Here is a 23,493-nt window from a genome sequence, read left to right as displayed (position 1 = left end):
TACTGAAGGCTGCATCACCAACATCATAAAACCACAGAGGACGTCAGCGGTTACCACAGCCAATCATATTTCTCCTGCTGTCTCCATGGTGACCGTGGCATTAGATTGTTACTGTAGCAACAGCACCACTGGTAACAGTCTACAGCCATGGTCGCTAGGGGGCAAAACGCACAACTGAATTAGAGTGGTGCAAAAGAGCAAGTTGTGAAAAGGCAGAACAGACATGCAACAATGAGCAACAAGTGACAGAACAGGATAATTTCAGCATTTGTAGTTTTAAACGCAAAACAATGTAATTGGTTTAAACATCTTTTTCAGTGGTTGATGTGTATAATGTATGATAAATGTGAAAAAAGGGCTGACATTATTATTATAATTTTTTTTAAAAAAGGGGGTTTCTTACCTGCTTTTGGGAAGGAATATTGCAATATCTTCTTTGACAAGCAGAAGTCTTGGGTTTTTCAATGTTTACCAGAATCAGGGAGAGTTAGTTGTCCACTTCTGGTAAAAGCTGTAGGGAAAAAAATCCTGAAACATCTGTGAATGCTGACATTGATACTTATTAGTTCTCCTGTATTATTTTCAAAATTTCTCACAAAATTATCTTGTACGTATATCATCCTTTCAATGATATACATGCTTAAATTACATCTATGTTATGTCTGATTTCCTATCAATAAATGAATGAAACATGATCACGTGAGACTTTGTATTATTTCCAGTAACGATAATCCGACTTTCTTCTAAACAATCAAGTGAGAACTCAAGGTCAGACACACAGCATTGACCTTGGACTTGGCAGAGATTCAGCATCTTGGATGGATGTAGCCTTGTCAACATGGATCTACTGGTTCAAGAATTCAATTAAATGTGATTTATCAAAACCTCATGTGGACAGTGTAGTTGTGTTCTCCTAAAGATGACTGCTGTTTGCCTCTGTACTGTAAGACTCTACATGCTGAAATTCTTCCCAGCAGCACATAAACTCTTACTGTTCAGAAAACAAGATTTAGATCATGGAATTAGCTTATAATCAGTCTGATTTTAATAACTGCGATTCGCTTGGTAATTAAAAGCTTCACTATTTCTTTCTTACTTTTCAGCAGCATTTGACAACACAAGTTAGCATGCACAGCTAAGCCAATGTTAGAGCAGCGAGTTTGAAAGCAAAAGTGAAACCTAAGTTCAAGTTGTACACTTCGTGCCAAAACAAGCTAAGTGAATGAAACAATGTTTTATGAATTGGTCTGAAGTGGCCACAGTGGAAAATATTCCACAAGATAGTCTCAAGGTAAAACATATTTTTAGGTAGCAAGAAGTAGCCTGCTCAAATAAAAGGTCTTCTGCAAAAGAGATCATTTCACATGAGTATGTCTTTAATATGGCTCCACTGCCTCGCTTATGTGGAAAAGCATTTTTTCATGGACACAGCTTTATTATGTACAAATACATTGAACATGAACCTTTTTTTTTTAAAAAGAGAGAGAAATAATATTTTGGGGTACTTGTAAGATAATTGTGAGCTTCTTTTTCTCGAGCAGGGAACAGAAAATATAAAACCCACTGACCATCACATTGGGAATATAACTGGGAAATTCAATACTGTGTTTATTATTGTCCTTTTAAATCTTCTGCAGCACTAAAATCCCCAAATATTTAACAACTGAAAAAAAGCATCATTACTGAATAATAAGCATACATAATTATGAGAATGACTCTATAATAAATTATGAATGCATTAATTAATACTCATTGTTATTCTTATCAGTCTATTATTGGACAAATTTATAGTAGATTAAAACATTGTAACACCTTTAGTGGCACATACTAGTAAAGGAGACAGAGGGTTTATATACAAGTAAAAAAAAACTGAAACTTACCTGCTGCTTAGAAGATAGTAAAATAATGACCTTCAGTCATGACAAAAGCTGCTTTATATTAATATATATTGGAGTAATTCTTTCAGATTAAACAAATACCGGCTGTCATATATTAACATGTCCTTTCTTGTAGAAAAATCATATCGGCTACATTTTACAGTGAAATACTCAACATTATGAGCACTTACCAAAGTTTTCAAACTCACGTCTAACATGATCAATATTACAGAGTTATAGAAGTTTCTTATGGCTTAAATAAATCCTTCTCAGAGCTCCTCTTCATTAATATTCACATCCATATGTTAAATTATGAGCGAACGCAGCCACGATAGCAGCTGATAAACTTAGATGCAGTATTTTTGTGGCCAGTTACTGTATGAGTCCAGCACTTGCAAATGACTCATTTCCTCCCTGCTTTTGCCAGCTTCATTTCTAACTGGTGACTCTGACTTTTTAACAATAGCCGCTGCTCCCTGGAGGAAATTGGACTATACAGATGCTATTAAATCTAATCATTTAGAAAGGCTCGGCATGCTGATTCACAGATATCCAGGAACTAATCATTAGATACCACTGCATTAGCATTACAAAGTTGTGTTATTATCTACTGTGTTGTCCTTTAGAATATTGAGGAACTTGGATGAAACACAGAGGAGAGTTTAGCATGTTTTGGGACTGAACTGTGGAGAAACTCAGCTAAATAAACGGCTGCTCCTGCTTGGTGGAAAAGTTCAACATGTCACTATACAATTGTGTTATTATAATAAGAATCTTAGGAATGCTTTACTCAGAAAAGCAGGCATTCATTTTTATTCATTTCGCTTTCTGAAAGTTTTCAAAGTTTTTAATGGCTCTGAATGGCCCTCACAGGATGAATCATACAACTATAAAAAGACGTGAAAACCTTCAAGCGAAGCAACAAAATGAAAATCAGCAAATACTCGGGTGAATGGGTTTTCCATTTATCCCACCAGGATGAGTAAGAAAGGAGCAAATTAATGTAAAGAGGAGGAAAAGACTAACAATCGACGGCAGGACAGTGCCTGTTGAGGGAGAAGGTGACTTTGTGACAGCCCTGTGCTGGGGTGGCTCTTGGCCGGATGATCAGGGACAGGCTGACCTCCCACGCAGAATTAGTCATCTCTTTACACCACTTATTTTTTTTTTCCACTAAAGACTCTTATTCAACCTTCTTGCAACCTTCCTTCACATTGCGGTTTAGCCGCCCAGGCTTCTTCTCTCCCACACACATAAAGAGTCAGCAGCCTCTAGACATAATCATTTATTGTTCAAATTTCCACAGGGAAGCCGATCAAAAGGTTGTTAAATACATGGAAACTAATTTATTTTTGTTGCTGGAACAACAATTTTAACCTTAAAAAAAACTGTCCTTTTCTCTAATTTTTGCCCTTAAATGATCTTATTTTACATTTTCCCTTCAAGAAATGAGTGGCATCTACTTAAGCCCAGTGTACTCAATAACAAGCTACATTTGGATTTAAAAAGCTGCAAAATAAGAACTAAGAGTGGCTTTCTGTGGATATGTGTGCCATCCTTTTCCCTGAAATATCCAAATCATGCAAAAAAAAAAAAAAACCCATCTTGTACAGCATGCAGCTCTTCTTCCTATAGGCCCCTTTGTCTGGAATTGAAATTGTACATGCACTGCCACATCAGACATCCATTATGATGGCAATAACACTCTCAAATAAATCTTCAAAAACAGCATTCCTCTGCAGCTTAGCATTGATTTTTTTCTTCCTTCATATTTTTTCTCTAAACAGTTTCTCACCCACCTACAGTGTCTTGACAGATGTAAATACAGGCAAGTTAAGGCAAATCAGTCGTCTTTTGTTGCCATTTCTGCTCAGTTCTAAGGTAATCCAGGATATGGCAGGAGGAACAAAGAGAGAAATGGAGAAGCAGATACTGAAACAGACTTAGCTTGGATCTTATATACTCATCCTCAGTTGCCACACCTTCCCCTGCTCAGCCCCAGTCACATGTGGCTGTCTGAAGTCACACTGTGTCTCAAATCTACAGTGATGGAAAAAAAACAAACATGCAAACACAAACTTGGAAGAAGAAAAAAACACTTCTCCTCCTCTTCTGTTTATTTTTGTTGTAGCGCCATGAGTCATAAACTTGTGTCTCTTTTCTACCTGATGCCTGATTTCCCTCGTGGAGTCCAGTAATATAAAGAAACACACCAGACGCATAGAAGCACTATGGTATAAAGATTTTGGATAATGCATTTACTCAGAGAGGTGGCAAATGTAAAGCTGCCAGACATGTAGAAAAGTGTTAGACACATGGGGTCAGTGAAAATGAAAGGGAGGATGGGACAGCAAGAGAGTGGTGTGACTCAGCCTTTCCCTGGCCAGAGAAATAACGACTAAATACATCACGGGTGCTGACATGTTTTTTTCCTGCTCGCAGGTACCAGACAAAGCCACAGAAAAGCATTAACCCAGCCAGACAGTTCATAGTTACTGAAAATGTGTTATTTCTATCAGCTGCTGGTGGTTAAACGATGAGTGGTTGTTGAGAGTGCATTAACTGATGACTTTTGAGTCACCGCTCACTGTTGTAGACTACACAAACAAAGGCTGGGCACCAAATGCAATCAGCTAACCATGCAGGCACGGCGCCTCAATACCAATATGTGACCTGAGCACCTGTTGTGTTAAGCCTAAAACCTGTGGCTTCTGCATGTTGCAAATTCTCCGTGGTGAGCTCTGCCAGTGGGACAAGAACCTGGGTGCTGATGGGAAACAGTGTGGAAAAGGTGCAGGGGAAAAGAGAAGAAATGGGATATCGAGCAGGATAAAGCAAGAGTAAAATTCCCACCACGTCTGGAAGAGTCTGCACACGGCTGCCTCAAAGCACACCGAGTACTTGCACTCTTCCAAGCACACTCACGTGCAACAGTGCCCAAAACAGCGCCTCTACAGTGAACAGTGTGTGACTTGAATGCTTCACAAGGCTGCAAATAAGCTATGAAAACAGTGCCACTCAGTGGTCTGTGTGCTGTCGGCAGGCAGGGAATGAATATGAGAGAACAGGCTGGACTTACTGGCATTTACAGTGCATGATCCACATGGATGACTGTCTGAAACTGGACTTAGAAGAGATCTGTGGATCAGACCCTCATTAACTTACAGTGCACACTCCCGTACTGGTTTGTTTCTATGAGCCTTATTAAGCTACAACAAGATGCTTTGAAAGGGTTACATCTAACTACTCAGAAATTCACTTTCATTATATTAAATTCAGGCATATGCAGAGAAAGATAAGATGCCCACAGCCATGTGTCAGAGTGACTCAAGGAGTTATTTAAGAAGTAACATTTATTTCAAGTTTTAAGTAAGGAACCTTAAATTTCATGTTTTGCGCATATTTTTATGCTCTTGAGTAATTTTATTGTGTTGTCAGAGGTAGCTACACTGTAAGAATGACATTTGCTGGTTATGTTGTAATTTTTCAATGTCTGTGGATGAGTAGTTGTTGCCATGGTAACAATCGATAAAGATTCCATTAAACAAGAGATAACCTACGGGATCTCAAACACACTCATTTGGGGTTTCAACATATGATGTTGCTCTCATATTGTATTCTGTATTTTATTAACTATATTTCATACTTTATTTTGTATTTAAACTTCTGCTCCTTTCAACTGCTTTCATGTTAGCACTTGGAGTTGCATTTTAGTACACATCTTGTGCTATATAAATTCAATTTGACTGATTTTTAAATGAAAGGGTTAAGTTAATATGTACATCCAAAACCTGAATGTGTTCAATCTGATCTTCATGACTTCAAAATAACTACAAACTGCATGGATAATAGAAATAACACAAACATCAAGCTTAACAATTTTGATTACATTTTTTTTCCCAATTGCTCATCAAAATAGTAGACACATCGTGAGAAAGATGGATATCTGTCAGGATGGCTGAATCATATTGCCCTCTGTTGCCAAGGAGATACAATGGTGGATCTGATTTGAGAAATCCAACTAGTTGAAGGCAAATAAAACTCACAAAAGAAATGTACGAACGTGTGACAGCGTGATGCCACCTGGGGAATGGTTCACAAGTTCTTCGGATCAGCTGAGGCCACGGTGAGCGGCTGTCAATCCCTTTTTTTTTCGCTGTAGCAGTCAAACAGCAATGGTGTGTTTGTTTGTTTATTTATTTATTTATTCACAGACTCCACCATCAATAAATAATGAGGATGGAGAGCAGTCGTGACTATCGCTGCATGCATCTAGGAACACATACCCCTCAGCTTTCGAAAACTGGCTCATCGCATCGGCACGCCACTATGCATATGAGAAACTCTCACACAAGAGGCGAGGTTCCATTTTGGATTTATTGTTTCAGAATCTGATTAAAGAAAACAGAAATGTTAAGGCATGATGCATCACCATCAGTAGAAAATGTTCAAAGTGTGAAAAGTCACAAACTGTACATTAAAAACAAAGTGCTTCATACAATACGTCTGACCGTCTTGGAAACAAAGCATTAAATTGAAGGAAGCTCATTTGAAGTGTCAAACAATTTACAGCGCTTTATCCAAGGACAAGTGGATTGCATTTGACTAAAGCCACCCACATTGACAGACACTTAATTCCATACAGCATGCTCAAGGTCATCCTGCGCTCGCTCGCTCTCTGTAACAGTCACAAAAGGCAGTGTTTGCATTACAGAAAGACCCACACATTTCCCCTATGCAGAATGAAATTCTTTCCTAGCACTGCAGAGAGTCGCTCCTTCATGGAGAAATCTGGCTCACATCAACATGCCTGAGCTTCAACATACAAGTTATTCTCTCAGCTGCATGTGAGCTCAGAATACATGTGAAAAAAAGTGAATGAATTTGGTTAGATCTGCTGTGCTCGCTGTAAGATTAGGGATTATATATGGCTGGTAATCCATTGGAGGGGAAGCTGAACACTCCTCTGGCTTTAGCTCTGCTCTCTGATAGACTGTCTGGACAAATACCGGCTTCTCCTGATCTGCTCTGACCTTCCTCCAGCCGTTTGCAGGGGTGGAGGCAGGGCCAGGGATGAGACGAGTCAAAGACAGCGCTGGTCACGACGTTTCATTCCTTTTGACAGCCGCAGGGGGCGCACTGGTTCTGCTCACACTGCTTGCTAGCATTGCTTGGCTCCGAGCCTTGCTTCTGCAGGCAGGCAAAGGGAAAGTATTAACACTTGGAATAGTGACAGTACCTACCTCAGACAGATTAGTGGTAATATTAAGCACTGTGGCAACTGTGGGGTGTACAAAGAAATAACTAATACATCTGCAGCTTTACTTTCATAAATAAGTGAGAAAATTGAGGATGCATAACAAGGTCAAGGTCATAGCCACGCCTTTAGAAGAGATGTCCAGATACTTGTCCTGTTGTCACTGTGCCACTGGGTGTCAGTATGGTGACATACAGACTGAACAAAGCTCGGTTTCACTCTTCACCAGCATCACTCTCCTTTCTGCCAGTCATTCTCTTATCTCCCGGCCCTGTTCACCTGAGTCTGTCTCCGAGTGGGCCGCACAGGCTGGTTGTCAGGGTGGTTGGGCGTCCATGACCCCAGGCTCTGGTTGGAATAGAAGTCCATGGGGTAGACTTCCTTCCAGCTTACCTCCTGTAAAGCAACAGCTGCCTGAAAGATAAGCATGGGAAATAGATGGACACAAATTGCAGCAAAAACTGAAAAAAAAGAACAAGAAACTTGACAAGTTAAAAGTGCAGTAACAGCATCCTTTGAGGTGCTATGGTACATGATTCTGCTGTGTCTCCGTGCTATGTAGTACTGGATATGCAGTTTTTTTTGGGTAAACGAGCTGTAGCGAACCACAGAGTGATGAGAAGACACAACAGGCTGACTATACAGACAAGACAGGTGTCATAATATTAAACATGGATAACAGGCAGAGTTGTCATGCTATCCCTATGCAGCTGCACTGTGTGACACAACAGCTGTTAGAGGAGTGCAACAGCACTGGCATGGCAGAGCTGTGACATAAGTGCAGCCTGCTCCATATGGAGGAGAAGTGCCTGTGAATATTGATTGTGAATGAAAGAAAGAGCAACGGAATGACTGAACAGATGAATAAACAGGCATTCTGAATGACGGAACAAATCCTTGAGTTTGTTTACTTATTAATTCACTCATCTCCTCACTCATCTTTCAAATTATTTAGATGCCAGAACCTAACTTTCGTTTAGTACAAATGAGGATGATTTATATGATGAATGGAGAAAACAACCCACAGAAATAAAATAAAATAAAACAAAAAAAAAACCCAAACAGCTGTATACCAATTAAACTATTTATTTCAAAGGAAATATGACACATTCTGCTTCAAAGTGGGGAAATCTTTCTTCTAGAAGGACACAATTCATTACTGTTGCACAGCTTGTGACTAAATACCGCTGTTTGGTAGTAGAGTGTAACATATTGGCTTAAATCTTCAAAAAAGAAAACAACAACAATGCATTAAACAAGTAGCGATCACAAACTTAAAGCAGTTCCTTTTGTTTTCTTTGACTGTCAGATACCATGTTGTATATCAAGTGTGCTTTTGTGCTGTAAAATGTAGGTTTTATGCATGTATCAGGTAAAACAACATTTACATAAGCATCTTCCTTCAGATTTAGCTTTTAGACATACAATCTATGGGTCAACTCAATTCCATACACAATCGATCGTAAACAAACTGTATGCTGGAATAAATATTTCATTATATACTTTTTTTTTTACCCTTTCCTTTCCCCAAACATCATCCTGCTGGAGTCGTCTTCTCTTTTCTCCTCTGCCCTTATTCCACACATCTCTCATGTCTCTAGCTTTTACCCACTGCTCTCCTCCTCTCACACCAACTGCCTCTCTCTGTGGAAGCTAGCTTCTCTTGCTAATCCCTGCTCTGACAGGAGAGCCAAGTGTGTCTTATTGACTATAAATATAACATGAGACGCACTGAAAATAAATGCTGCTGGTGCTGCGCCCCTCTTCCTCTCCTCTCCTTTCCTCACTCCACTCCACCCCTCCCGTCTTGTTCCTCTTCATCTTCATCCTAAATGCCACAGTGAAAAGCACCAGCGCACTAAGATGCATAGCACTCATAGGTACGGGATGTGTGTGTGTGTGTGTGTGTGTGTGTGTGTGTGTGTGTGTGTGTGTGTGTGTGTTTGGGGGGGGATTAAGACGTATCACAAGCGCACACATATAGACACAAGTGTAGCTGCAAATTATTTAAATGCACAGACATTGTTCCCAAATAGCTGGCGGGGAGAGTGGCACAAGCTGTAACAAAAAAAACCCCCAAAAAAACAGACCTTAAGAAAACAGATTGCTGCTTTCCTCATTACAGCGAGGGGAGAATTTCAAGCTTTGCACGCAGCATTATAGACCTCAGTCAAAAACAATATAAAACAATCATTACTTTTTCTTCTAAGGTGAATGCTATCATTATTCTTAATGGCCTCATTCTGAAGTGTAAGTGCTCGGCGGGCAGCACACGCGGAGACGTGCACTCGGAATGAAACAGCAACCATTTCAAATCACAAATCCAATATTCAAGACAGCAATTCCCCTTCGCAGCCATTTCACAGGAATTCAAATCAGCAGTGCACATCTTTGAGGAAAATCATTGACTGAATTAATAGTTGCCATCAAAAGCTAACCGGCTAACAGCTCATAACTGCCAAACTCATCACAAAGCAAGCCTGTTTTTCTTTCTTTTCCTTTTTATTTCCTTTTTTTTTTTTGCTACAACAGCTGCAGCGGCACACAAACAAACACTTGCTTTGAAATGGATCTTTATGGGCTTCAGTCCGATCCATCTCTCTCCCTTTAGAAAAAACAAGACAGCTGCAGGAGGAGGTAGAGGGCAGTTGGTGGGTTTGAGGAGGCGGGGGAGACTGCGCTGTGTGGTCCTGTAGCCAGGAGGGGGGGCTATTCTGCTGCTGATGGTGCTTTACATGCATGTGAGCTGGTGTTGGAGGAAGAGGGATGCAGGAGTAGGCATGAAACGCCATCTCCAGCACAAGCAGGCCCTGGTGAGTCCTACACAGATTCACCTCCCGTTCAAACACACTTAGCCTATCCTCCTATTGCTTTGATGAAAACACCAGCAGGGCATCCGTCGAGGGCTCTGTGCATGAACATTGTCTGATAAGTGAGTGGCAACTTGTTGAGAGCCTTGACAGGTTTACCTCATATGGAGACAGCAGGGGTTTGGAGAAGGCAGTGCCCCAGTCGATGGAAAGACGTGGACAAGCGATCTGGACCCACCTGTAAAGAAAGACGAGGTTTAAATTCAACAGATGCAACACAGTCACAGTGAGAGAAGGTGAGAGACCTATTAGACAGGCAGGGCACATATTCGACTGCACGCTGCATGTGGATATGTGATGCAGAGGGGCTGCACGGGGGAGCCTCCCTCCACCTGATCTCCAGCATCTGTTGGAGAGATCTGTCCTGATTTGCAACAGTTCTAAAGACAGGCATGCCACAGTGTCTGAATGCATAGTCGGCCACCGAAACAGGGAGCACTAAAAGAAGAGAAAGAGAGGGAAGGCTGGTTGCAGAGGAAAAAAAACAACAAAAAACAAATAACAGGAAAAAGAAGTAAACAGAGGTGGAAATGGAAGAAATGCTGTGAAAGAAAAGAGGGAGAGGTTAGGTGAGTGTGAATAAAAAAGCCGCACCAGCCGGTCTCCACGGAGGTAGCCTACATAGCTCGCAGACAGGGTGGTGGTGGTGGAGGGTGAGGGTTTAGTGGTGGTGGGGGGCTGTGTATTAGAGAGATAGGGAGGGGGCGGGAGGAAAAAAAGGCAGAGAGAAGGACACAGATATACAGCGATAGGGAGAAAGCAATGAAGACGAAAATGGGAGGAGGGTTGTGAAGAGGCACAAGCAAGAAGAGAGGAGAGAACAGAGGAAAAAGATTGGCAGGGAGAAAAGTGTTTACTCTGGAAAATGCATGAGAAAGGGATGAGGAGGGTGTGGATGTAAACAGCTGCAGGGAAAAATGAACAATGGGAAAATGGAGACAGAAAGCGGCTGGGGCTACGGGGGTTAGCTTTCACAGATCAATGCTATCCACAGCTCCATCTCTACTGAGGCAGTGTACCCTCGCCTTGTCCCTAATCCTAATGATGGAGCACCATAAGAAATATTGACAAGCATGAACTGAGCTGCGGTGCATTTGAAAACTAACACAAGATGTAGGTAAATGTCAATAAGAACAGCGGTTTGAGATTTAAGCACAGGACTATGGGCAAGGACAGATGCGCAGATACTTTCAAGTCTATGCTACTGCGTCAAATTCCCCTTCAGTCTGTTCTTCATTTTCCAACTTTCACACAGTTTCTCAACTGCAGAATTGATTGCACCGCTGACTCTCCCTCCACTCTGCTTTCTGTCACAGAAATATTCTACCCCCTCTGGGCAAACGCATGGCATTTTCTCATTTTCAAATAACACATTTTTTTTAAAATGTCTCCCCCCAAAGAGTGAATTCTTATTCATCCTCCTAATTTGAGAGCCAGCTGAGTCAGAGACATTTGCACTGAGCGCAAATCTCCTCTGACCAAAGTTTGCTGAGTTTAGATAGAGAGTGGAATCTGAAATGTGACCTTTAAGTCTATCAGCCGCTATTCATAATCAGAGCCCTTTAAAGTAGCCAACCACTGAACATGCATCAGAACCGCATCAGTCCAAATACACAGGAGGAAAGGACTAATTACAGAAGCTTTCTGTGAGTTTGTGTGCACATGCATGTAAATAGTAGACTTCTGCTGTCTGTATCTACGTTTAGCACGTCTCTGCATGTGCATGTGTAGTCAGAGATGCAAAAACAACAAAGGGAGCGGTTAAAAGAGGGAGCGTGATTAATAAGCAAAGACTCGTCTGCCTAAATCCTTGGGGCTAGCTCTGAGAGTAGAGTCTGAGAGGAAAAGCAAGACAAAAAGCATGAAAGGGAAGGCATAGGAGGCATCTCTCCTAAGGAGCAGATAGCTGATTGCTAAAGCTTGAAGTCCCTTTACACTGCCTGTGCCAAAGAGACTGACTGAATGGTGCAGTTCTGTAAAATGCATAGTGCCATGCCAGGCTTTGCCCCCAGAAAGGAGTCCAAATTTTATTTCCAGGCTTTATCGGTCTAACCAGCACAGTAGAGAACCCACATCATGAGGTGCAGTGAACAATGAGAGAACGAGAGGAAAGAGACCGAGGAAAAGGTTGGGTTTTGTCTCAAGCGGTTAAGCCTCGCTTCACAGCTAACTCGCAAACAAAAATGAACTGAAACAAATGCTCATCTGCTAAGACTTTGATGGACGCTTGTCTCTTCAGTCCCTCTTTAAAGGATGTCTTTACTTTAGTAGGAAGCAGAGCCTTTCAACACGAGTATTCACGATTAGAGGTGCAGGATGCAGAACTGGAGAGGTTCGCTGTGATATATAAAGGATGACATTTAGTACAGCGAGGCAACGTGAGCTCCAGCCCGGCCTCACTACATTACCTGCTGTGGCCCATTACACCCTGACACTGCTAGGAGGACCTCTACCTGCGCGGCTCTGCTTCAATTACACTCACAGTTTTGACCCGCCAAAAGCAAGAACAATTAACCTTCCAGAACAGCGGGGAAAAAAAAGAAGAAAGAATGCCCTCACCTTTAATGGCACACTTAATTGAATTAAAACAAACAATTTCATTTCAGCGGAGCTCGAAATTAAAATTCAAACAGAAAGATAAAAAAGCAGAAATGCACTGGATGGCATTTGCTGTCGTGCTGTGATAAGTGTGTGTGGCGTGCAGATATCTGTACAATAGTTTAAAACCTGCTTGGGGACAGTCTAATTACACACTTGAGCATATGCTAATGGTGGCTCTCTCTTTATATGAGTATGTGTGGGTCTAATGACAGAGAAAGCCTGGGGATGGACTCTGTACTGTGTGCTGTGTCGGATGATGCTGAGCAGTAGCGCATCCTCTACCATCCCTCCGACTATCTCTCAATCTCCTCCTTTCTCTCCGTTTTTCCTTCCCTTCCTCCTTCAGCGCAACCAGATTTAACAGAGCTTCACATACCTGGTGGTTTGTCTTGCCTGTTATAGCCTCATGTAGAATGCCTATGTTCTTACAAACTATTCTGAGCCAGCCAAGGGGGGGAGAAAAATACAATGAAAACACAAAATCGATAAATAAAGAAACACCAAAAATATTACCAGCAAAGATCCCCTGGATGGTGTCCAATCTCACACACTCGCAGTAAACACTTCATATTAGCAATGTGAACAATGTTGTCGGTATGTCGTATCTTCAAAAAGGAACTTTCAATTTTCACATCGAACCTAGGGTCATTAAGGAACATGAGAAACATTCATTTTAACACCGACAACTGTAACGGCCTCCAATAGAGCTGGAAATTAAACTTTTTTCCTGCATAGATGCATTTCTGGCACCACTCAAAGAGGACTTTGCCAGCACGAAAGGGAAATCACCAGCGGCTAAATGATTAGCAGCTGGGAATAAAAACAGCATTTTAAAAAAAATTTTTTTTTTTTAGCAGTTTTGCTAATTGGGGTTTCATTCACTCAATCATATTAGATACTTATGTTGATGAAATGGTCAGAGACGACAAGAAAATGCAGGGATTTCTGTCAGATATGGTAATACAGATTCATTGCCGTTACTGTAAGTGGACTGATCATGCTTACTGACATGCACACTACTAGTCAAAAGTTTGTACACACCTTCTCATTCAGTGGTTTTTATTTATTTCATACATTGTAGATTAATAGTGAAGGCATCAAAACTATAAAAAAAATACAAATGGAATTGCATCATAAAAAAGTGTTAATCTTCAGTAATAAACTACAATGTAGAAAATAATGAAAATAAATAGAAGGCATTGAATGAGAAGGTGTGTTCAAACTTTTGACTGGTACTGTATATTCACCCCCAAAGGCTCATTCGGAGCCAGGAAAAGCACGGAATTCAATAGTTTTTGTTTGAACCAAAATATATTGGCAACAAGTATCAAAAACTGTCAATGCCCACCCGTCAATGTTCTTATTTTCTGAGGTAATTGAAAGTTTACCAATTCTAAACACTTTTCTTCAAACAAATCTCCTGGATAATGTCTTTGTGTTCTGACTGCATTTAAGTTTGTGTTGTTTTGTTCAACAATAAAGGGCTTTGAACAGAAATACGCAAGAAATTACAATATTCGTTCTGAAGCTCAGCTATTGTGTCGACAACCATTGTCAAGTGATAAACAGCCTTAGTGTTCAACAACACAAAGACAAAATTGCTCTTGAGCTGTATTGTGATGTATTAACACTCAGTGGTTGGTTTATTAGATACAGCTAGCTAAAACTAATACAGACAAATACAGCAGCACTGCAATAAATTATACTTTCATGAAAGGTAATAATGCTCAGTTTTTGCTTGCAGTTCTGTTTTAGAGTGGCACCAATTCAACTTTATGGTCACTTTGGTGGCTGTAGTATTGTGTCATACTGACAGTGTATTTCTAATAATTTGCATGTTTACACTGCATTTGTATAAATAAAAGAAAACAAAATAAAAGGAATATGTCACAGTAAATAGGATTTATTGCAGGGTAGTTACTCCGATAAGAGTTCAAGTGTATTCCTATGTGATGTATACAGGCCTGAATTTTGTATTCAAACTCTTTGGTTTTCTTGACACCAATCCCATAAACACTACTGAAACAGATCTTGTTGCAAAGCTTTTTGTCTGTAATGAGGGTTTGTTTTGGTCGGGAGAATCGTGCCTGAATTACATAATTTTCGAGTTGCACCCGTACATCAGTCTGAAGAGGAGACGAGCTGCAAAACAAAGAAAAAAAAAAAAACGCTTTTACCACAATCGCTTACTTTCCAAACACGGCCCCCTCAACTACCTCTGCATCTCTCTCTCTCCAACTCACTCTCAAGCTCTCCCAGACCTTCTGTCCCTCTCTCACCCACTCCTCCCTCACACATCGCACCTCTCATTACTCCACAGTGAGAGGCCAATCTGAGGGAGTGCGAGTGCCTCTGCGAGTGTGATTGGAGCTGTTGCACATCAGTGTCTCACTAACCCCTTGTCTGTCTTTTACTCTGCTGCTCTGGTTCGAAGTCAGAAATTTCTGACAAACTGAACCTTGATGCTGGAGTACTTGAGGCTTCATTGAAGAAACTTGAGGATTTAGTTTCTAAGGACATTCGATGAATGTTGCTGGGCAGGATAACAGTGCTTAAGTGGCAATATATAATATAACAATTAAGCACCTGTCAGTCTGATTCTCAGGAACATGCATTCATGGCAAGATGCATGTGTGCACATCACTAGCATCACAGTTTGCCAGCAATTTAGGATGTGAGGGAATGAGTAAGCGTTTGTGAAGTTAGATGGGTTCACGTTTTATTGGTTTCAGGAAAGCCAACATATTTATAGACTTGAAGTATGATGATAAAACACACAGAGAAAAATATAAAAAATCTGTAAAAAGCCATCTTGAACAAGGGCAAGGCTAATGCATTTTTTCTATTTGTTATTATACTCTGACCTTATTGAAGAAGTACCAAGTGAAAAGTAAGCACTTTAACGGATTATTCATGTATAAAATTTCCTCTTGCTGAGGAAATTGTGTGAAGCAATCAAGTTCATCAAGTTGGGAAGATTTGTTTTTGCTACAAAGGCAAAACTATGAAATCTCACCAAGACCTGAATGCCAATTTTGTTTATGAAGCTATAAACTCTAGACTACTGTTTGTCAGCTCCTTGTTATATAGTGCACTGGCATATTATGCTGACTCCCCAATTATGTGTGCAATGATGCGTACAGAATACATTTCCAAATGTTGTTGATTTCAAACTTGTAGGTGACTTCTTGCTGTTGATCATCATAGCTCTGCCATTGTCCATGATGTCTAAGATAAATCACCCATTCTTTATATCAAAGGGACATAGCAGTGATTAAGAATGTGCAAATCAAGAAAGACAAAGAGTCAAAAGAGGGGTGTGTGAGGATGAAATCTCCACTAGAATGTTGCTGAGAGCAAAGAAAAACTGCCAAATACACTGGATGAAAGGCTCTTCAAGTCTTTGCAGGAACAAAAGTAAAACGGCAACCTTTTGACTGTATAAGAGGGAATCTTAGCCTTGCACAAGAATGCTTCATGCATTATAATGTGGCTCAAAAGCATCAGAGGTTGTTAGGGGAAACTGACCAAAAACACTCTTCAAGCAGCAGGATCAGCCTCAAACCAGCTACAGCCACAACCTAAATAATGTGGTGATTTGTTTTTGACACAGCAGCTAAAGCAGAGAGTAAAACAGTGGCTTCTGGAAGGCAAGAGGATATGGGGAATTGCTTTTTACTTCATCTGCTATGGTTAACCTTCAAGCGACCGCGTGGGGTCATTTATGACCTCAGCCATATAATTATATTTGCCGTTTTTATATCTTTTATCCGAAAAATGTTTCCTACCATGAATTTGTCAATCTACTTGTCCTACAGCTCCTCATAGTTTTTTGTAGAGATCGGCCAACTGGTGTGACAAGGATAATGGAAACTTGTCTGGGGTCACTTATGACCCCAGAAAGATGTATAGGTTTTTCGCTATTGTAGGCCTTAGTTTTATTTATTTATTTTTTACCTCTAATCGCTATATTTCAGTGTTTTGCAGTGCACTATAGCTGGTAGACCTACATTTTTAGCGACAGCTGCCCTGGGGCAGACTGACTGGCTGCCAATCCACTCCGACAACCCCTCTGACCACCACAAACATTATACAGCATACACATTCATACACCAGTGTAAGTGGCAGCACTGGATGTAAGGTGGGTAAAGTGTCTTGCACTGGACGAACGGCTCTGCCACCTGAGCCACAGCCGCCCCTAATCTAAATATCTCTCAGCATGTTACATTGCACACATACAGACAAGATGTTTGTGTAGATTTGGTGTTTATGTACTTTTGATTTACTATTGAGGAAACAAAAGGATAAAAGTTTTAAAAGAAGTGGCAGACAAAGCATGTCTAAATAAATGTTATTGCGTTCTTACAATGCATCATATTGTTCATATGGTTTTACTTTAGCTCTGAGTCAAAAATGATTAAAATCCATGAATAATTACAGAAGGTTATTTTAGAATATCCATCTTAAAATGCAGTGGAGTGGAATAGGTAAGAAAGCACAAAAAGAGGCACTAAAGTAGACATATTCCTGTGTAAAATATAGTGGGATCATAAATGACCCCGGTCGGTCATTTTAGTCGCCAAAATAGCTTGGTCGCTTGAGGGTTAAGCAATTGTGACTCATTGAATAGCATGTCTGAATTTGGGAATATGTTAGTGTGTGTGCTTAATAATACTTACGCATCTACTTCTGGCATCAGATCCAGCTTGCTTGGGAAAATCTCAGAGAGGAGCACTCGAGTGAAGGACTTGCCCAATGACTGGAGTCTTGATTCCAGGTGCTAAGATGAGAAAGAGAGAAAATAAAAGAACTAATGTGAACACAGTTCTCTCTAGACTTGTGAAATTCCACTGCATAACAAGCTCCAAATCAAACAGCCAATGTCTATCACCCGTGCTTACTATCACTTAAACACTCCAGTCAAGGGTTATCCAGAAGTTTTGCTCTACTGTTAACAATCTCACCAGGAAGTGTCCAGATCTCTGAAGTCTCATATATCCACCCATCTTCTGCAGCTTACCCAAGTCTACACAGTGTTGACAGGAAGTTGAGCACAAAGAGCTTTCTCCTTATCCGTGTCCTCCAGCTACTCCTTGCATTCTAAAGCCAGGCGGGATATGTAATCCTCCCAGTATATTGTGGGGCTTCTTCTAGGTCTTCTTCCAGTAGGCTCTGGCCTCCACAGGGAAGCGTCTAGATTAGGTGCCGAAGCCAACTGGCTATTTCCAGAGCAAAAGATCAATGGTTCCACTCTTACCTCGACACAGATCTCTTCCCCTTGGTGCTACGTGTCCAGTTACACTGTGAAGGAAACTTGGTTGTTCAAAACATAATCCCATTGTTTCGGTCTCTACAGGAGGTTCTTGCAGTCACTGAATGAATACACCTGCTAATCTAAAACATCTTACGGTCACTAATACGCAATACAATGTAATTCAACTTCCCCACTTTGTAAAGCAATTCATTGCCAACCCAAAGGAGGGAATCCTTTGAGTGGAATCACGTCTTGTCCCATTAGACATGAAAGTGTCAACTCAAGCAGTTACTGCACACCCACCAGTAAACTGCTACACTAAGTGCAGTAGTTCACAGTCTGATGAAGCCTACAGAATTATATCGTCAGCAAATGTGCAATTCTAAGATGCAGTTTCCGACAGTTTTTACAGCAAGGGTCAAAGACATTAAAGTCCTCAATTTCTTACCTTTCACAAAGCAGACCACTATACCACCCTGGAGATTAGAGGCCCCACAGGGAGCTGGCCTCACTTTCCTTCCTCAGGGTGAGTAGGATCTGGCCCCATGAGGACCAGATCTCATATAATATATCAAAATGTTTAGCCAGTTCAAGGAACTCTGCTCCTTTGCCAACTTTGCTTTTGAAATTGTGGGCAGTGGACTGAGGTATAATTCACAGAAGGCAACAGAAGACAACCAGCGCAAGTGAAGAAATCCCATAAATGTTCCTGTGGTGAGATACAGGTTGCTGATATCCACTGTCCTTGGGAGTATCATGAGAAATTTCTCTGACTGTGCTCTTATCAGACACAGTTCTGTCCCTTTACTTGAGGGGTTATCTGACACTACACTTCTTTATCCTAACAGATCGCTAAGGGAGTCCTGGTGAGTTTGTATTCAAATACCCCTTTTAAAGCCATCCTCTCCCACCACACTAAAAGTAAACTTCAAGCTCTGATCTCTGATTGACATTTTACGTCAATACAAACTTTTTGTTGTATATAATGTATATTCACTGATGAAAACTAGGTGTGCTGTGGTTTAAATTTTATACATGTACAAAAATCAGCAACACATTAACAACATTGATAAGAGTATAACATTAATCATCTTTTTATGATGCAATCTTCTGCTTAAAAATCTCCAAACTTGGCATTTATGTGTGTAGAGATTATAGCAGAACTGCTAGACAGCAGCAGCAGCGTCCCCCAATAGGACTATGTACCCTGCAACACCCCCAAAACCGTTCAGGAGTTGCTCAAGAAACATGACAAAGAGTATTGAATTGACCTCCACACTCCCCAAATCCCAATCTGATCAAGCGCCCATTGAATGTGCTGGAACAAGTCAGATCCACAGAGGCCCCACCATGCAACCCACACGACCCCAAGAATCCACGGGATACTCCAAAATGTTCCATGCCCATAATTTGACAGGTCAGAGCTGTTTTTTGCAGCACAATGGGGCCGTACACAAAATTAGGCAGGTGGTTTTAATGTTGTGGCTGATCGGTGTGTCATACAAGCAGCATATCACCAAACACAATTGCACATATTATGCACAGATACAATCATGTGAATAAGGCAAAGCCTGTGAACAAAGTTAAATACACACTGACAAATATGTTGGCATATCATAAAATGGAAAAAGAAAAAAGACGACAAAGAATCGGCAATGGACGGGAAAGCAGCGACAGGTTGAAGGTTAGGAATGACCAATCTATTCTTGGTATAGATTGTGCACATGCTGACACATAAAAGCTTGTACTTGCACAGACTTTGAGTTTCTCACTTATGAGTCTGCACCAAATTGACCAGCATGTGCGCACATAAATGCCGTAGCACTTATGAATTCTGAAGCCACCAGTTCTGTCTGAGGGAGTATTTCCAGTTTCTCCACTTAAACCGAATGTTGATATAACTGGCGAAAGTGTGTCTTACATACCAAGAGCAACTTAGTGCCTTGAACATTTACCGTCATCTAATTTAGAATCTTAAAAGTCCTAAAAGGGTACAAGTTTTACAGAACTATTACAATTAACCATCTGATGTCTGCCTGGACATACTCGCTGAATAAAAACATGAGCATTCAATCTGGGTGATGGAATTTTAGAGATTTCTTTAATTTATTCAAATACTCAGTTCACTGGGATTGTGCTGTGAATAGGTTTCATTGAGGGAAAGTTGGAATTTTGTAGAGCATTGTCTATATTTATTGTTGATTATTTCTGATTTGTGTTGCTGTAAGAATGAAAGTGGTTGCTCAGAATCACGCATCCCTAGAAACACTCCTATACAGCCAACCTTCGGGCCAACAGCAAGATCAAGGGTAGGATTTTCTGACATTGTTTAGCTGCATCATCCTAAATGTGAAATAACAAGCTCCCAGTGTGAAGATGGTCCTATTAGTACTTCATGTCACCATATCACTTGTCAAAAGAAAACCCCACTGAAAAATATTACAAGCCATTGCACAAGTGGCCTCAGGACATGTAGACTGTTGAAATGAGGATGCAAACTCACCTCCAGGACTTTGGGGCTGCCCTGTCGGCCTAGCGTGCCCACGATGAGGCCCCATCTTTGGGCCAGTCGAGCCTTTTCAATAGCCTGGAGCCTTAAAGCGCGCATGGCTGTATGGTCATAGTACTCCCTGGAGAACACCTTACTATAAGGGTCATATCTGCCAGCAGAGAGGAAAAAGGCTGAGGCATACAGATGTGAATGGCATATGTGTGGAAATGTAAACAGACAATCCACATTATACACGCTACCATCTATTGTTCAGGTATCTATCTTGAGGACAGGAATGCAAGAAAAGATGAAAAATCCAATCATGAAAAGCCATCAAGTATGACAGGAGTTAGTGTATCTTAGGGAAAAATGGAGGTATTTCTGAGCATCTAATCTCCTTTTCTCCGGTACAAGGGGTTCACTTGAGATTAGTATCTTGTTTATGAGAGAGACCTGTGATCTGTGCGCCAGTGCATATGTGTATAACAACACAATTTCACTTTGCATGCAAACAAGGCCTCATCAAAACAGAACTTCATCCTCAGAAAACATTATCATTGCGCTGCAGTAAGATGAAGGATCATGAATACAAGCAATTTTCAAAAATCTGAACAGCACTGAATAGCATTAGAAAATAATGGTCTTTGTATGCCAAAAACCTAATTTTAAAATGTGTTTTTATATTCTATATCAGTATAATTGCTTGCTTCCTCTGTGGTTTCCAAGTATTTCATTCTATCAGCTGCTCCTAAATCATGTGTGCAACACTGGAGTGGTATCGCTAATTGACTACAATAAACATTATATAGATGAGATTAGGATATAAACAACAGAGATATGGAAATATCTGAGTGCAAATGGCTTCATTTTGTTTCACAATACCTGTAGGCAGGGATATCTGGGTTTGCAATCATGATCGACTCCAGGTGAAATCTTCCATCTCCGAGATAACTATAGAAAAAAAAAACACCAAATCAATCCACTATTTCAGGTAAATGAAATGAGGGAAAATAATTTGAACAAAGGAAAATCTCCTGTAAGCAATCAAAATTCTCTTAGCTTCTCCATCAGCTTTCTCTTGCATTCTCTTTTAAATCTACTCATCTCTGTATCGCCCTAACAGAAGACCAAAGTGTTTCCAGGCAGAAGGCCTAAGGCTGAGGTTGAGGGTCCGCCCACTGCTGCTGTCCAGGAACACGACCCCAACGATTGGAGCATGCTGTTTACAGAGAATACGAGCTCGTCCAATTAACCCGAGGTCTAGCACTGGGGATTCACCAAAGCCCGAGCCGAGGCAGAGTTCACAAACCATAAACACACAATGGCATGTAGGTGCCTTAAAACACAAAGTCTCTTACATAAATCTTGCTGAAGGGTCAGGCTGAGAAGGATCTCACTGTGAATGTGAGTGGGCTCAGGTTGAACACCCCTACTCATTACTGTAAAGTCTCTGTAGACCTACTGAGACCGGATGTGCAATTAAGCCCGCTAATTGGTCAGTGTTTAGAACAGCTTGAAAACAGGCAGTGGGTGGTTTGCCATATAGATTACATGGAAACATGGCTCACCAAGACTTTACTTGCAAGCACACACATACACTACAGGTCAAAAGTTTTAGAACACTCCAATTTCTCCCATGTTTTATTGAGAATTATACATGTTAATATGTCATTGTAGTCTGAAATGAAAGCATAGAATAAAGAAACAAATAGGTTAAAAAAAAATCAATTTAGAAAAAAAATGTATTTCGAAACGTTTGATTCAAAGTAGCCACCTTTGGCAGAACACAACAGCTAAACACAACCGTGGCATTCTTTCCACAATGGAAATCAAAGATTCTTCAGACTGTTCTTCCCAAATCTGTTGTGGAAGTTCCCATAAATGTGTGGCATTTGTAGGTTGCTTTGCTTTCACTCTTCTGTCCAGTTCATCCCAAACCAGCTCCATGGGGTGTAAGTCTGGAGACTGTGCCAACCACTTCATGTTTTCAAGCTTACCATCCTGTTCTTTTTTCCCCAAGGTAGTTCTGGTACTGCTTGGACTTATGTTTAAGGTCATTATCTTGCTGTAGGATGAACCCCTGACTAACTAGGAACAGACCAGAGGGTACTGCATGGTGCTGCTGAATGATGTGGTAGCCATTTTGGCTTAGGGTACATCTCACTGTACAAGTCACTGGGAAAAAAATGGAAAAATTGAAGCGTTCCAAAACTATTGACTGATAGTGTATGTCTCAGCTTGGATTTGTGTAACAGCACTCAACAACAATATTAGAGCTTCTGTCGCTCTGCTCTTCTTTGCTGAGAAATTTCCCTGGCCCTTACAGAATTCTACTCTCAACAATAAGTCTCCTGCACTTCAGCTACAGTCGTCCTCACCGATCTGTAGCTGTAAAAGGCTCATGCACTCGATTCGTGACCAGTCCTTCCATCCACATTCTATTGTTCTTTGTGAAAGTGCTTTTGCTCTAATGGAAAATGCTATGTGTCTTCCCTATATGCAGTCTATCTTCATATGCACATCCTGATATTGTTCCTTTATTAGCGAGGGTAGAGGTAGTAGATGGAAATGGTCGAATGATCATTTCTCAGAACTCTTCTCAATGCACTTTACAGCTTTTATAAATTGCTTTTCATTACAGAAATGACACAGACCAGGGCCTATCAAAGCCTCAAGATGGGCCTCAAAGAGCAAAACGCACTATTCATTCTCCATAATGCTCTAGAAATTCAAAACCTAGATAAAATACAGCTACAACTTGTGCATATGCTATTTTTGGAGCACCGACTAATTTTTAATTAATGTAACCTAACCAAACTTTAAATATTAATTTATCGCTTTATTGAAGGTGATGAACAGAACTACACACTGCTAAGAGGAAGAGTGAATGCAAAGAAGATTGGTGCTGCTTTTCTAAGCGACAGTGAATAATCAGTTGTGTCATTACCTTAATAGTAGTTCATTAAGGTAAAAGAAAGCTCATAGTAAATGCATAATGAAACGCTTCTTCTCTTTGGGCTTATGATTAAAATTGCACATTGTTTGAGGGGTGATGCAATACCGGAGAGGAAGATATGGATTATTTCAAGAGGTTTGATATTCTCACTGCATCTGTATGTTACTCATGTGTACAACATAAGCAC

General features: G+C 40.7%; 1 protein-coding gene across 1 annotated transcript in view; it reads right to left on the bottom strand.

The window, feature by feature from the left end:
• Positions 1–6,236: 6,236 nt before the first annotated feature.
• The window catches only part of dph1 (diphthamide biosynthesis 1), a 66,989-nt gene continuing 49,732 nt past the window's right edge, over positions 6,237–23,493 (bottom strand). The window contains exons 7-12 of the mRNA XM_022211197.2: positions 21,233–21,301; positions 20,363–20,519; positions 17,285–17,385; positions 10,104–10,182; positions 7,414–7,548; positions 6,237–7,067 (exon numbers count right to left, since the gene is read on the bottom strand). Of these exons, the coding sequence (XP_022066889.1) occupies positions 6,987–7,067; positions 7,414–7,548; positions 10,104–10,182; positions 17,285–17,385; positions 20,363–20,519; positions 21,233–21,301 (622 nt within the window). The 3' untranslated portion in view covers positions 6,237–6,986. The remainder of the gene's footprint in view (positions 7,068–7,413; positions 7,549–10,103; positions 10,183–17,284; positions 17,386–20,362; positions 20,520–21,232; positions 21,302–23,493) is intronic.

The sequence above is a fragment of the Acanthochromis polyacanthus genome, chromosome 13 (assembly GCF_021347895.1).
Source record: "Acanthochromis polyacanthus isolate Apoly-LR-REF ecotype Palm Island chromosome 13, KAUST_Apoly_ChrSc, whole genome shotgun sequence".
Classification (NCBI taxonomy): Eukaryota; Metazoa; Chordata; class Actinopteri; family Pomacentridae; genus Acanthochromis; species Acanthochromis polyacanthus.
This window is presented reverse-complemented; position numbering and strand designations above follow the sequence as displayed.